Genomic DNA, 14,742 nt, shown 5'->3' on the forward strand with positions numbered 1-14,742 from the left:
TGGAAATAAGTTTACAACCTTTTAAAGTTAGTGAGAGCCATTTGTTGATGCTTACAACAATCTAGGTTTGCTATCGCCTGTCTTGCGAGTAAATGGCAGAAAAAAACGTTTGGAGAAACACAACCCCATATCGCGCTGTGTTTTGTGGAGGTGTGAGAGTCCCGTACAGTAAACAATGACATCACTGCCTCTATCGCTTCAACAAGACAGTTTTTAAACACCAAACACAAGCTCTGAACTGCCCGGGGAACAGCTAAATGTTTGCCAAACAACAAAGCACAGCTGATATCTCGCTTGTCTCTTTTCTTTCTCTCTTTCTCTGTAAAATGAAGGTGCCTTCAGGTACAGTAGGAAACGTTGAGTTCTCTAAACGATCTGACGAAAAACTGTTACTGTGAAATATAAAGTCTACTTGTGCTACATTGGGGGATTAAAGAACACAACAGGACGTCGCACCACCCTGTGGCGATTGCTTTTTCTTTCTTTTTTTTATCTGAACGCAGCTTCACGCTGAAGTACGGAGCTCATTTAAGATGATGCTCTGACGTCCCGTTTCCATGAAGGCAGCGCGGAGCTGCGCAAAAAAAAACTGACAGAAGCGCAGAAGAGAAGAGTTATGATCCACCGTCTCGTCCAGTCGCAGTGCCGTGAACTGGCAGGTTTTAATGTTGCAGAAGACCACTGTTTTTTGCAAGTAGTTTAAAGTGCAAACATGTATTGTTATTGTGAATCTTTGGTTTAAACTAGTTTTCAAACAAATGCCCCCCAAGTGCACATCAATGCCCCCCTTTCCAAAATATTGCTTCCAGCGCCCCCTGTAATCTTCTGAACGCCCCCTGGGGGGGCGGTACCGACCCCGTTGAGAAACACTGATTTACAGCATTGTGTTTATATTTATGTCACAATATGCTGTATGAGAAAACGGGTAACTTATATGTAAAATCCGACATTGAGCACCCCCGTGTAGTGAAAATGGAATGATCCTCATTTAAAAACGCCTCTGCAAAGATTTGAGTGTGAGATTGGCAGTCGAATCAGGCTCCTTCGAACGGTGCCCCCCCCAACTAGGCGCCGTGCTACCCCTGGCGTCGCGCACCGCTCGGATTTGCCTCTTTGCGCTGCGCTCAAAGTTAAAACTATTCCAACTTTGACCTAGTTGCCGCTGACCTTTCGAAAGCGCAACCAATTAGATGAACGCTATCGTTACCTAGCAACGGGAAATGGATTCCTTGACACCCTTGATGACGAATACCTGTGCTGCGATTTGCTTTAAACTTGATGTATAAATAATATGTAAATATCAGTTTTCATCCATCTGGCCCAGTTTAATATTCAGTTAAATGTTATACAATGTATGTAGTAGGGGGTCCCTGCTCCATCTCTCTTTTAGCTAAGGGGTCCTTGGCCTAAAAAACTTTGAAGACCCCTGGTCTAGGTAATTAATGGGAAACACTTGGTACTACTTTTTATACTGTAACATTTCACTGTTTTTTTTTCTCCCCTACATGTGATCTTCCTTTGCCTTTCCATCAGTTCTCTGTCCTTCCTGTTTCATCTGTCTCTCTACAGTCTCTTCCCCCTCCCTCCTCCCCTCAGCCTGAGGTCCAGGTGAGCACCCCCTCCACCCCTCCCCCTGACCTGGTCACGGAGGATGAGTCCCCTGGCCAGCGCACGGTAGAGGTGGCCATTCCTAATGTGGGGACCTTTGTCATTGAGTCAGAAGAGGGGGGGTACGATGACGAGGTAGCTCTCGCCCAGCCAAATCTTCTCTCTTCCTTTTTGTGCTAAGAAGCCTGCGCCTGTTTGATATTTGGAGTGAGAGCACCATTGCCCATTTACATGGCTCTACATAAGGTTTTTCACACCTGAGAACATCTGACCGCTTTACGCCGACTGATTTCAGGATTGGCTTGAGGCTGGAAATGCTGCGCAAATAAGACTGACCTCTTTGTTGGCCTTCCTGCATTACTCTTGTGTGAAAAGTCTATTCTTGAGCTAGTCTGCATCTTGACACAAAGGCAGATTGACCTTTTGCAGAAAGCTACGGTCTGCTTCTTCACACATGTCACTCTTAGGTGAAAAGAAATCATGTTGTGATTTGAAAAAGCTGTTGTATGTTGTCCATTTGATACCTACCTTTCACCTGTACATGAAGCCAAATGCACCAACCTTGTTTATTATAGTTTGCAGAGATTTCATGCAGTTACCATGGAATCACAGTTTTTTATTTTTTATTTTTTTGGGTTGTCTTGATATCAGCAGCAGTTGTAGGTCAGTATGTTCTGAGTGCATTGCTGCTGCTCAGTATTCCAGACTGACTCCTGCACTGTTTGCTCTCTGTCACACACAGCTGTCATATGGCTGCCTTGGTTTCCACACATAATCCTTGTGAGGATTGTGCCATTGAACTGACTGGCTGTATCCGTCACAATTGTGTCACTCTAACCAATGCATGGACTGCTGAGTGATGTCTGGCATGCCCTAACTGTGGTATGCTCAATTGCAGTGCCTCAGCGCACATAACATAGTGGTCGGCCTTGCTCAGTTCTTCACAAGGGCCTATTGTTTTGTTTGACATGGTTCCTGCTTCCTGGGCAGGCAATGATGACCCCCAACATGCAGGGTATAATTATGGCCATTGGCAAATCCAGCAGCGTGTATGAAACGAATGGGCCCGAGGCAGCCTTTTTTAAGGTACACACTATCTCTCTTTTGCCTCTCTTCATTCCACACTAACTCACTCCACCTCCATCCACCTACTCTTTTGTGTTTCTTTGTCTTCTTCTGTGTACTTCCTTGCAGTGCAGTAAGAAAGATTAAAAAATGTTGCAGTAATTTACAGCAATTAGTGTAATTATTACAGTAACAGTGGAACTTAACAGAGCAACTCAAACCTTACAAATCAAACCGGGCAGCGTGTGAGGGGAATGCTATCTGTATTCATGCTTGTGCTGCACAGGTGCTCAGCTCTTAACTTGCCTCCCAAATCTCTTTAAGAAACCAAGCTGAAAGGTAAACTGAGGAAACGTGACAGTACTATATGCCATCTCAGCAGTACATCTATGCTATATTCTCCATAGGGACACTGTTCTCAATAGGGACAATGTGTGGTGAAACCAAAGGGACAGATCGATTTCTAATAGGGAAAAAGTTAAGATGCAAATGAGCATCTAATTGTGGCCAGTAATGCATTGAGAAAGATTTCCATAAATGGACTCCATCTCAATAATAATCTTGTTCAAGTTGCATGTGCTGCAGATTTTTTAGTTCAGAGAGAGAAAAGCTTAAAAGAGAGTGAGTGATTATCTTACTAAATATATTTGATGTTCATGTACCAGTCCTGCGGAGACACATCCGCCTCCTGTAGAAGTTCTGTTGTGTGTTTGCATTTAACTCTGAATACCCATTGAACCTGTGACTTTTCGCACAGCACAGAGGGAAGATTGCAATTATGATTGCACACGGCATATTGTTTTCAACATGTCATTATTCGCAATGTCCAAATGTATAGAATCCGTTAGACCGTTTGCAGTCCTAAAATTTCAATCCAGTCTCTTGAAATACAAAGTTTTTTTCAGAAATAAGAGCCTAAAATCGCAGGTGCGTTTAGACTAGGGCCGGGTACCGAACTTCTGCACTTTTAGGCACCGACCGAATTTACCTAAGGAGTTGATCTCATCAGCGTCAGTGAGCCAAGAAAACATGGAGTATGCTTCTACCAAGATCTAATAATGTTTGTGATTGGCTGGCTAACGTCGCACATTGTAGAGGGATGCAGGAAAAAAGAACACCACGTTACACACAGACGGGGCTCACGTGTGTTAAGAAGCTAAAAGATGAAACAAATATTTGAACCGTAATGTTGTAAAAAAAAATTGTTAAAATGGATGTTATAAAATTAGTATTGACTATGATTCAGGAACCGTTATCGAATTCACGGCATCGGTATTGAATTTTTTTAAATCGTACCCAGTGATGGGTAAAAAAGAAAGAAAAGAAAATTATAGTTGTGACTTCCGAAATCAACTCAAGTTATCTGTCCAAAAGTTCGTAATCTGGGCGAAAACAATCTCGTACCTTATAAGTTCTCGACTCGAGAGGACCTGAATAAGTAGAGGTATCCCTGTCCATACCACCTCAGCCTTTGTCAGTTTTTAACCATGACTCATTAACTCTTTCCCTCTCTCTCTCTGGTCAGGCGATCAAGCTGGAGTATGCTCGTCTTCTGAGATTTGCCCAAGAGGACACACCCCCTGAGAATGACTACCGACTACAGCACATCATCGTCTACTTCATCCAAAACCAGGCGCCCAAGAAGATTCTGGAGAGGACTCTGCTCACGCAGTTTGCTGACCGGAACCTGGCCTTCGATGAGAGGTAGGTTAGACTGTACACTCTGCAACAACTTTGTGTTTTTTCTGTTCTTAAGTCACTTAAAGCTGCAGTAGGTAAGATTGTGAAGAGCCAGGACTTTGCCAACAAATTTGAACATCGACAACTTCTCAGTCCCTCCCCCCTTTCTGCTGCAGCCCAAACCGTCTCCTAAGCCCCTCCCACACAACGGAGTTTGACAGAACTGCCGGCATGTCAGACAACATGTTCAATAACTAAACACTAACACAACGTTAACTTTACTCACCAACAGTAAAACGATGCTAACTAGCAGGCTACCGTTAGCCATTTCAGCATCATATCAGACCATTACTATCGTTCCGTTACTATCATCCTCACCAACGTAGCTTTGTGGACTTTTGACTACAAATAACCAAGTGAAAGATAAATCATTCATGGTAATTATGTTACCTGTTGAGAGGAAATGTGGCTACATCTGCATCGTTCTTCAGATCTTTAAAATCCTGCAGCTCACGCCACCTCTGAAAAGCCACTCCATTATTCACTGAGTTTTGAAAAAACCTTTCTGCAGCTCGTGCGCGGGGAGGGGGGAGGGGAGAACGCTATATATGCGTGTGCCTGAGCAGTGAATAACAGGCAGATAGACCACCCCTGTGGCCCTGATGGGAGAAAATCAACCGGGAGCAGTGGAATTTTACCAATGGCACTACAAGCTGTAGGAGGTGCCAGAGGAGCTGTTGTATTTTATTTTATTTTTTAAACATAATTCATGTAGTTCTACTGGAACATAGGGTCAGTTTCAGCAAATATGACAGAAAGTTAGTTTTATAAGACTTACCTACTGCATCTTTAAAACAATCAAGTTAGATCAGATCAGATCTTCAACAGGGGGTCCGGGGCCCCTATGGGGGTCCTCAGACCAAATTATTGTTAATTTTTTTTTAAGTTTTTCATTAGAGAAAAATACTTTGCACGTCTATAACGTGAAACAGGTGCATTGGAGGGGGATAAGTAAGTCAAACGTTGAAAAGAAACTCCTGCACACTGTCTAACTTGTAAACAATGTATTTAATAGTAGGTAACGTTTCATACTAGACCATTATCAGACAAAATCCAGCAAATTATTAGCAAATATAAATCAGCCAAAATCAGCTGAAACCCCCTACTGATGACAGGCTTACTGGCCTATAGGTAAGGAAATCACTGGTAGCCATCCACAGACACAGCTCATAAGGATTCACTGCCACATGTTAACATTAAAACTTGATTCATAAAATAATGCCAAAAATTATTTTTATAGCTTATGCACTAAAAAGGTATGTATAAAGGTTTAGGCCACCCTACACGTTATTGTAGGCCCAGTTTAATATGTAACTTCATTTTTTACAATATATGTAGTAGGGAGACCCTGCTCCATCTCACTCTCAGTTAAGGGGTCCTTGGCTTAAAAAACCTTCAATACTCCTGAGTTAGATCATTTAAATACAAAACATTTCTCGCAGTGCCCAGCAGAAGGCAGCAGAGACCTTGCCTCTGGCATAAAGGATCACTGTCAGTCTCGCCTGGACAACACCTTCCTGCTGCAAACCCTTGTCGATCGTATTCCCTCTTTCTTTTGTTCAAACGCAAATCTTAGGAGACACAAATCCAATAATGACTTCTTTTTTTATTATTATTACTGCTGACTGCAAATATTAAGATTCCCTCCCTCTGAACAGCGTGATGTTAATGTCATTAGGGTGTGTAATGCCCCTTACTATCTCTTAAAACTTTTTTAACTGTGCTTGTTGGCCTCAATCCATATTCATGAGTGAAAAAATTGATTTCTCCCTTCTCCGCTATTTTGAGCAAGATAATTAGATTTATGTGTGCATGTGGCCTCAATAGGAGCCTCCGGAGGAGCGTTTCACTTCTCCTTTCAGCACTAAAGAGTGATTCATTATGCCATGTTAGGGCCTAGGGGCAGGGTGGACTGTTTCATCTCCTGTAGTACCTTACAATGACTCATCGCTAATGCCGCTTCCTCTTCCTGTCTCCCCTTCTTCTATTCTCCCCCCCCCTCCGCAGATGTAAGAGCATTATGAATGTGGCACGTGCCAAACTGGACCTTATTAAGCCTGATGAGGTCAACATGGACGAATATGAGGTCAGCACTGCTGTCTTCTGGGTTCTATCTATCTAAAGTAGTAGTAGATTTTAGTTGTTTTATACTGTGTTTAATACAGTATTATACATTGTCTTTGCTGGGACGTAGTTAATCATTAAAAATGCTAGTATTTGCCAGCAACTTTTTTTGATTTAAATTTCAGTATGCTTGCTTACAGTAACTTGTTTGTCTCAATCAGATGTGGCATCAGGCATACCGGAATTTCCGCGAGACAACCATCTTCATGATGTCTGGCTTGGAGCTCTTTCAGAAGACAAAGTACGGTGACACCTTTTTCTAGCGCTCCTCCTAATAATCCAATATTGGAAACCTTTAACTCGGTCTCCAACTACTTTGTTAGAGCTTTAACTCACGCGAGTTTAGTGTGTCGCACATGGCATTTATTTTCAGTTGATTTCCCATCTGTAGCGTCCAGTCAATGTTGAAATGTCACCTGCAGAGGGCAGCACCTTAACAGTCTGTGCAAAGCCCTAGCTTTCTAGTTGTGCAGTGAGTTCATCGAGTTTATTTCTCCTGTGAAATGGTTCTCAGTACAACTTTGATACTATTTCATCTGAATGTAACCTCTGTTTATCTCTCTTTTTTCCAGTTACATGGAGGCTCTTATGTATCTGATCTACTCGTACCAGTACAACAAGGAGCTTTTGTCCAAAGGGTTGTACAGAGGGCACGACGAGGAGCTTCTTGGTTATTACCGTCGAGAGTGTTTACTGGTGAGGCAATGCACACAGTCACTGATTTTATTTCAAACAACTTGTCGATTCTCTCTTAATAACGGTGGATATATTTATTACTGTATGTCCAGGGTTTCCGCAGGCTCTTAAAAAGTCTAATAAAGTCTAAAATTTCAAAATCAAAATTGTGGGCCTTAAATAGGTCTAAGTTTTCCTACATCCATGCAACGCTACCTCTAATGCTCACTGAAATGTGTATTTTTTATTCCGTGGTGTTGTAGTTCTATGCTTTCGCTAGTCCTAATATAATTTGCTGTAAATGTACAGATCATTATAACTGTCTTTTTTTTTTAAATTACATTTTAATAGTTTTATTTACTTTGTAAGTTCTTTTGTGACTCTGCATTTCATGTCACTTTATGTCGTGAAAAAGGTCTTGAATTGAATTCATAAAGGTCTTAAAAAGTCTTAAATTTGACTAGTTGAAACCTGCAGAAACCATTCCTTCGTTTACCCAGAGTGATCACAAGCGGGGTTACCTCTGCAGGTTCTGTTTTGGAACGGACAGTTCCTTCCCAGTGATCCCCGTCTCTTCTTTGTCACTCCCTTTTCCTCTGTGTCAAACTTCCCCTGCTCCAGTGACTCAGCAAAACTCTCGCGGGCCAGACATTTCCCCTTCAATGCTGAGCCGTGGGACTGTAATCAAATTGCTTTTGCTGAGATATTGCTTTGGCTTGCTTGCAGCCCACAAAAGATTCTACTGAGGGTTTTTCATCTGATACTGCCAGATGAAAATCCTTTCAGCGTTGTGATGTGAGCCCCTTTTCATTTCACCCCCTCCAAGCTCCAGGCGGTGCTCTGGTATTATTGGTTAGGGCTGCGGGTATTTGGGTCCGATCAGCCCTCGTACTGGTCTTTAGCAGCCCCTCTCGCCGCTGCACTCAGTAACCTTACACCAGCATTGTGCTCCTAATGTAATCATTGGAGTGGGAATAGGAAGCAGGAGGGCCAGCGAGTGTAAACACATTAGCATGAGACACAAGCGTGTCCTCAGCTAACCTCAAACCCCAGCTCTGCACGGCCTGAACGGTCATCTCAGATCTCTGGCCAGAACCTCCGGCTCCGTCCGCTCTGCTGTTTACCTTCAGCTCTTGTTTTAATTGAAAACACTGCTAACATTGACACAGTTAATGTACTTGGATGTTTTTGCAAATCCAGCCCTCCAAACTGGCTTGAGAAAAAAAAAAAAAAAACCTGGCGCTTGTTTCCTCCGGGGGGAGGTCAGGGAGTTTGTCTGTGACAGGTTTTGGCCAAGAACAGGAAGAAAAGCTCGTATCCTCATGCATGCAGGATCCTCCAACCCACTTCAGTTCCAATGGCTGTAGGATATGTTCTGTGATATTAATGATGTCTGGGGGATTAATGTCCGTACTTAAGCTGTCTGGTACTTATCTATTAGAACAAATGGAAAACGTCACTAGAAAGCACAAAGCAAGAATAGAACAATGATAAAGTCAGCAAAGTGTGTTCTTTGACAAGTTATTTCATTTCCTTGGCCAGGATATTCTTCCGTCTCAAAAGCCATAACAGAAACTTGGCCTTATTAACTTTGCAACGATTGAGTCTAGAGCAGAGGTTTTCAGACTGTGAGGCAGAACTGTACTTTCAACTTGCAGCATGATTATGCCCTAAATCAAAATAAGACAAAGACTAATAGTACAGGGTTCCCGTGGTCATTGAAAACTTACATATAATTTTCCAGGCCTGGAAAAGTCATAGAATTAGTAAAATCCTTGAATGTTTTGGGAAAAGTCATGGAATTTTGATTTGTTTAATAAACCCTCCACATAATGTAACATAACGGCCAATTTATTTTCTGTAGCTGTTGACGTAATGTAGCTCTAATGCGTGACAACTGTTAGTTTACTGTCGCGTACGTTTCTTCGTTTTCTCCCCGCGTTCCGTCTCTCCCTCCATGTATGGCAGCTAGCTGAAATGATGTTGCTGATTATGATTTGATGCTATAAATATATAAATAAAAAAAAAAAAAAGAATGTTTAAATAGAGTTTGAATCTGATAAGTTTGAATAATGCCAGGCAGGTGTAATATATGATAATATGATGTAGTATGTAGGCTGAATACTTATGTTGCATTGTTTTTCATTTTTCATTTGTTAAAGACAAAATAAGTGTCAAACCGTTCCGTATGAAGTATAAGAGACATTCCTTCTTACAGTCCTCATCTACAGACTAAAGACAAAAATCTTTGTTTGGTACAGATCCTCGCATAAATCACACTATAATTATTAAGTTGTGTGTGTCTGTGTCCGTCTGTGTCTCTCTGTGTGCCTGTGTCTCTCTGTGTGCCTGTGTCTCTCTGTGTGCCTGTGTGCCTGTCTCTCTGTGTGCCTGTGTGCCTGTCTCTCTGTGTGCCTGTGTCTCTCTGTGTACCTGTGTCTCTCTGTGTACCTGTGTCTCTCTGTGTGCCTGTGTCTCTCTGTGTACCTGTGTCTCTCTGTGTACCTGTGTCTCTCTGTGTGCCTGTCTCTCTGTGTACCTGTGTCTCTCTGTGTACCTGTGTCTCTCTGTGTACCTGTGTCTCTGTACCTGTGTCTCTCTGTGTACCTGTGTCTCTCTGTGTGCCTGTGTCTCTCTGTGTGCCTGTGTCTCTCTGTGTGCCTGTGTCTCTCTGTGTACCTGTGTCTCTCTGTGTACCTGTGTCTCTGTACCTGTGTCTCTGTGTACCTGTGTCTCTCTGTGCCTGTGTCTCTGTGTGCCTGTGTCTCTCTGTGTGCTTGTGTCTCTCTGTGTGCCTGTGTCTCTCTGTGTGCCTGTGTGCCTGTCTCTCTGTGTGCCTGTGTCTCTCTGTGTGCCTGTGTCTCTCTGCGTACCTGTGTCTCTCTGCGTACCTGTGTCTCTCTGTTACCTGTGTCTCTCTGCGTACCTGTGTCTCTCTGCGTGCCTGTGTCTCTCTGTTACCTGTGTCTCTCTGCGTACCTGTGTCTCTCTGCGTGCCTGTGTCTCTCTGTTACCTGTGTCTCTCTGCGTACCTGTGTCTCTCTGCGTACCTGTGTCTCTCTGCGTACCTGTGTCTCTCTGCGTACCTGTGTCTCTCTGCGTGCCTGTGTCTCTCTGTTACCTGTGTCTCTCTGCGTACCTGTGTCTCTCTGCGTGCCTGTGTCTCTCTGTTACCTGTGTCTCTCTGCGTACCTGTGTGCGTGTCTCCATAGAAATTGAACGAGCAAGCGGCTGCCATGTTTGAGTCGGGAGAAGAAGCGGAGGTGAGCACAGGCCTGGGCATCATGAACGAGCTGGTGGTGCCCTGCATCCCTCTGCTGCTGATCCACGACACGGAGAGGGACCTGCTGGCAGTGGAGGACATGAGGAACCGCTGGTGCTCCTACCTGGGCCAGGAGATGGAGTGTGAGTCCCCGAGAGGGAAGCAACACACGCCGCCTGTTAGATATTTCTGGAGGGTTCAAGTCTTAGGTTACTAGTACATTCCCACGTACCCCTGCCAAAGAGCCTCATAATCAGGCCACTGCTCAGTTCACACGCTAGCAAGGCTTTGAGGGTGGTGTAGCATTCCCTCTCGCTAGTTCTTTCTTTCAAAACAATGACTATAAAATCAAATACAAAGACACAATAAGTGCATAGCAGCACACCAAAAGAACAACAATATCTATAAAGTGTTACAAACAATATGTTCAGTCTGTCCGAAAAGGAGCGGGACGAAGCCAAAGCTTATTTTTCCCAACTTGTCCCAGGTCATCTGAGAATGTATCGAGGGAAAAACCCATCCAGACCCGTTTTTAACAAATGAGATTATTCAGCGCTTTCCCAGCGATGATTGCTTTGGCAGTGTTAAGTCATAGCCCCAAAAGTCCAACATATAAAAAAACAGCTGGCTAAACTATTTAAAAACGGCGGTTTGTTCAGGACACCCCCGTCTGTCGCTTTCACGTCACCTTTTGGTATCGCATCAGCTCGCTTGGAACCTCGACTGAGGTGGCACTAAAAAAAGTACCTGGTACTTTTTTTCGTAATGGAAAACCAAAAAAGGCAAGCAGCTACCGTGTAATGGAGAAGCACCATTAGTAGACCAAACAAAATGAGTCAATTCAATCCAGAAAACAATCTGCAGGTTAATGGGTGACAATAACCATTAGCTGCAGCCCTATTATAAACCATTTTATTCTGCTTATGAATGCTAAATAGCTGGAGTAACATCAGACTAAAATGTTGCCAGCTCTCGGTATATCACCACATCAGCAATCACATCAGTCCTCTTCAGAAATGGCACAAATAGATTTAAAGTCGTTCACCCTCTGAGGTCTAAGGGTATTTTTACATTCCTTTTTTAAATTCACCTTTTAAGGGTATTTGATCAAAATGTTCCGAACACACTCAGCTCTCTGTAAAGCGTTCCAGAGCAATGTGTGAAGAGAAAATGTGGCCCTAAAGCTGAAAAGTTGATGTTTGCTTTTTGACATTACTCAAATTTCTTGACACTGTTTTGGTGCTTGAAATGAGTTCACAGAAGTCTTGGGTTCACAAAAGTAGCTTAATACATTAATAAAATAGTAAACAAATGGTTAAACTAGTGCTGAAACAATAGATCGATGATAGATAGCTGATTGTCAGAAAAACACATCACTTGAGTCACTTTTCAGGCCCCCCCAAAAAAGGGCAACATTTGAGTTTTTGTTCAGTTTCATATCCTTGTAAACAGAAGTTGTTGCAGCCCTCCATACGACAAACCCTGGTCGAAAGCTTGTCTGTCAGATTGCACTCAGAAATGTCCGGAGAATGCTCCTGAAAATAATGTCTAATGGAAATGGGATTGAAGAGGATTCAGCTTTTATCAGTGTGTTCCAGTACGAGTCCACAGAGAGCCTTGCTCTCCCACTTCCTGGCCCTTGTTCAGGAAAAGCTGAGTGTTATCGCCCAGACCCTGATTCCTTACTTCTACAATCGCTTTCTGTTCTGGAACATCCTTTCAAACTACTTGTGATATCACATCGGCAAAATTTACTCAGTGAGTTCTGTGTTTAGGCGTCTGATTTTTACCAGCGATGCTCTGAGACCATTTTTTGCTCCCAGATACCTATTCCGATACCTGAACTTGCGTATCGGCCTATACCGAGTACCGATCCACTACCAGTGTGTCATATATTTTAATTATGTTTTAACAGCTGTATGCTACTCTCCCTGTATGGATGTGATATGATTTCTATCTTTGTGATACGGCCTGGCTCAGGTTAAACTCTTTGTGAAACATGAACAAACGCAAACGATCAACGCCGTAGAACTTTATTTTACGATCCAGTTTTACAGTCAGCCGTAAGGTGTTTGGTGTTTTAAGCCCCCAGCGTCGTCTTCCAGGCAGCGCTGCCTGGAAGGCACTAGGATTAGGCAACGATTAACCCTTGTGTTGTCTTTCCGTCAACCTTGACGTTTTTGACGCCTTTTTTTTCACAGTTTTTTTTCCTTTTCCAACGTTTTAAATTTTTCTTCTACACATTTTCAGCTCTGATTTCTACGGCCCATATTTTCTGATATAAAACAAAAATTGAAAACGGGTCAATGTGACCCAAAGTCAACACAAGGGTTAAAGTGTAAAAAAACAAGGTTGGGTTTAGGAAAAGAACATTGGGAAAGGCTTTAGTAACATAAAAAAAACGACAAAAACACGACGGTGCCCAACGTCACACGCTTATGAAAACAATAAACGGTTGGGTTTAGGAAAGAAACATTGGGGAAGGCTTCAAAAAATGTAAAAAACGGTTGAAAAATGCCATGCGCAGGACGTGATCCTGGTCTCCTGGGTGAAAGTCCTGTGTTTTTACCCATTCCCCAACCAACCTCCCTCTGCAGACTTCCGTCCCTTCATACTACTCGCTACGGCGATAATTCACACGTAACGTAGGTAACTGGAGGCCAAACAAGCCATTATGCGTCTTGATAACACACCAAAATGGCATACGAATTGGCGTGTCATACATATGCCACTTCATGAGATCAGTGTGTGCAGTCAAACCATTGAGCATCCTTCTGTCTTTTTCCTCCTGCTGGCAGCCAACCTCCAGGAGAAGCTGACCGACTTCCTCCCTAAGTTACTGGACTGCTCGACGGAGATCAAAAGCTTCCACGACCCTCCCAAGCTGCCCGCCTACTCCACCCTGGAGCTGAGCGAACGGTTCAGCCGCGTCATGGCCGCCCTGGGCAGGGTGCCCACTGAGGCCAGATGAGCTCGGGGCGGGGACGAGACATCCTCTCCCTCATCACAGGCCCGAATCCTGGGCAGAAACCCATGGACCTCTCTTTACCCATGCCTTCCTTATAAATCCAGGGGTCTCTCGCTTCTAGCTGTTATTCCTCTGTTACTCTTTTGCTGCTATAGGTTTTGCCATTATAAATATTATATCATTTTTATTTTAAGCAAAACACAACAGAGGAAGGAGGATGGACTGATTGGAGGGAATAAAGAAATAAGAGAGAGGAGAAGTTGGTGGGGGAAAAAAACCGTGGCAATCCTGCAGTGGTTAAAAAGCCAAGCACATTTTGCATCCGCTTTGCAAAAAAATAAAACCAGACAGACACGTTTGAGGGTTTTTCCCTAGTTTATTATTGATGTTGTTGCTGTTTGATTCAAGCTCCCCCAAGCCCAGTCATAGCCCTTTCTAAAGCCCGCTTCTCTGCGTGAAAGGGATCACCCTGCTGCTCTGCCTCCAGTTTGGTACAGTATTACCACGTTTTTGTTTCATTTTTGCGAAGGAAGTCAGGAAGAGAGCATCGGATTCATCAGCGGCTCAAGAGTATCTCGATCGGGCCTCACGTCTTTGAGGACCGCGGCGGAATGAGATGTTTTAAGTGCTGTGGTAGACAGCCATGGACTTCCTGTGGCTTGTTAATACATCGAGAGAATAAAATTTTATTTATGGCCCTTTTAGGCCAAATAAACAACTGTTTTGCCTGATGTTGATTTGTCCTTTTGTTTGCACAACAATAACTTAACTGATTTATAATGGCCATTGCACACCATTGTTAGAAGTGGCAGATGACCTATCATGTGAGATATTATTAAGGTGATGGACAGAGCTACTGGCAGTTAGCCCGGTAAGTAGAGGTTCAGTAAAGATCTGTGGTCAGAACACTTATGGCGCTTACCCACTGCTGGTACCGGCTCGGCTCGGCCGCGGTGCCCCGTCCTCCGTTTTCCATCGCAGATTTAGTACCGCCTCATGCCTGAGGCGAGCGTGGCTGGTCGTCATAACGAAAAGAAGCTGGAGGCAGCGAAAAAAACAAACACTGTTGGCTAAACTATTGAAAAATGGCGGCTTTGTTCAGGACCCCCCTGTCAGTCACTAGCAATGACGACGCAGTGAATAGGCCTAGTGACAATTCTCTCCGACCAATCAGGAGCCTGCAGGTTTTCACGCCACCTTTTAGTATCGCCTCAGCTCGCTTGGAACCTCCACGGAGGTGAGACTAAAAAAAAGTACCTGTTGGCAGGTAACGGACTGTTTTTCGTAATCGAAAACCAAA

At 43.5% G+C, this 14,742-nt stretch overlaps 1 protein-coding gene across 9 annotated transcripts in view; it reads left to right on the forward strand.

Moving 5' to 3' along the window:
• Nucleotides 1–14,173, forward strand: part of usp25 (ubiquitin specific peptidase 25) — a 39,749-nt gene extending 25,576 nt beyond the window's left edge. For 2 of the 9 annotated variants that reach the window (XM_039777265.1, XM_039777264.1), the window contains exons 19-26: nucleotides 1,534–1,743; nucleotides 2,599–2,694; nucleotides 4,199–4,377; nucleotides 6,421–6,499; nucleotides 6,699–6,778; nucleotides 7,110–7,233; nucleotides 10,425–10,617; nucleotides 13,273–14,173. In XM_039777265.1, the coding sequence (XP_039633199.1) occupies nucleotides 1,534–1,743; nucleotides 2,599–2,694; nucleotides 4,199–4,377; nucleotides 6,421–6,499; nucleotides 6,699–6,778; nucleotides 7,110–7,233; nucleotides 10,425–10,617; nucleotides 13,273–13,445 (1,134 nt within the window). In that variant the 3' untranslated portion in view covers nucleotides 13,446–14,173. The remainder of the gene's footprint in view (nucleotides 1–1,533; nucleotides 1,744–2,598; nucleotides 2,695–4,198; nucleotides 4,378–6,420; nucleotides 6,500–6,698; nucleotides 6,779–7,109; nucleotides 7,234–10,424; nucleotides 10,618–13,272) is intronic. The other 7 variants (XM_039777267.1, XM_039777269.1, XM_039777266.1 and 4 more) reach the window with 7 other exon arrangements.
• The last annotated feature ends 569 nt before the right edge of the window (nucleotides 14,174–14,742 follow it).

This window comes from Perca fluviatilis, chromosome 16 (assembly GCF_010015445.1).
Source record: "Perca fluviatilis chromosome 16, GENO_Pfluv_1.0, whole genome shotgun sequence".
Lineage (NCBI taxonomy): Eukaryota > Metazoa > Chordata > Actinopteri > Perciformes > Percidae > Perca > Perca fluviatilis.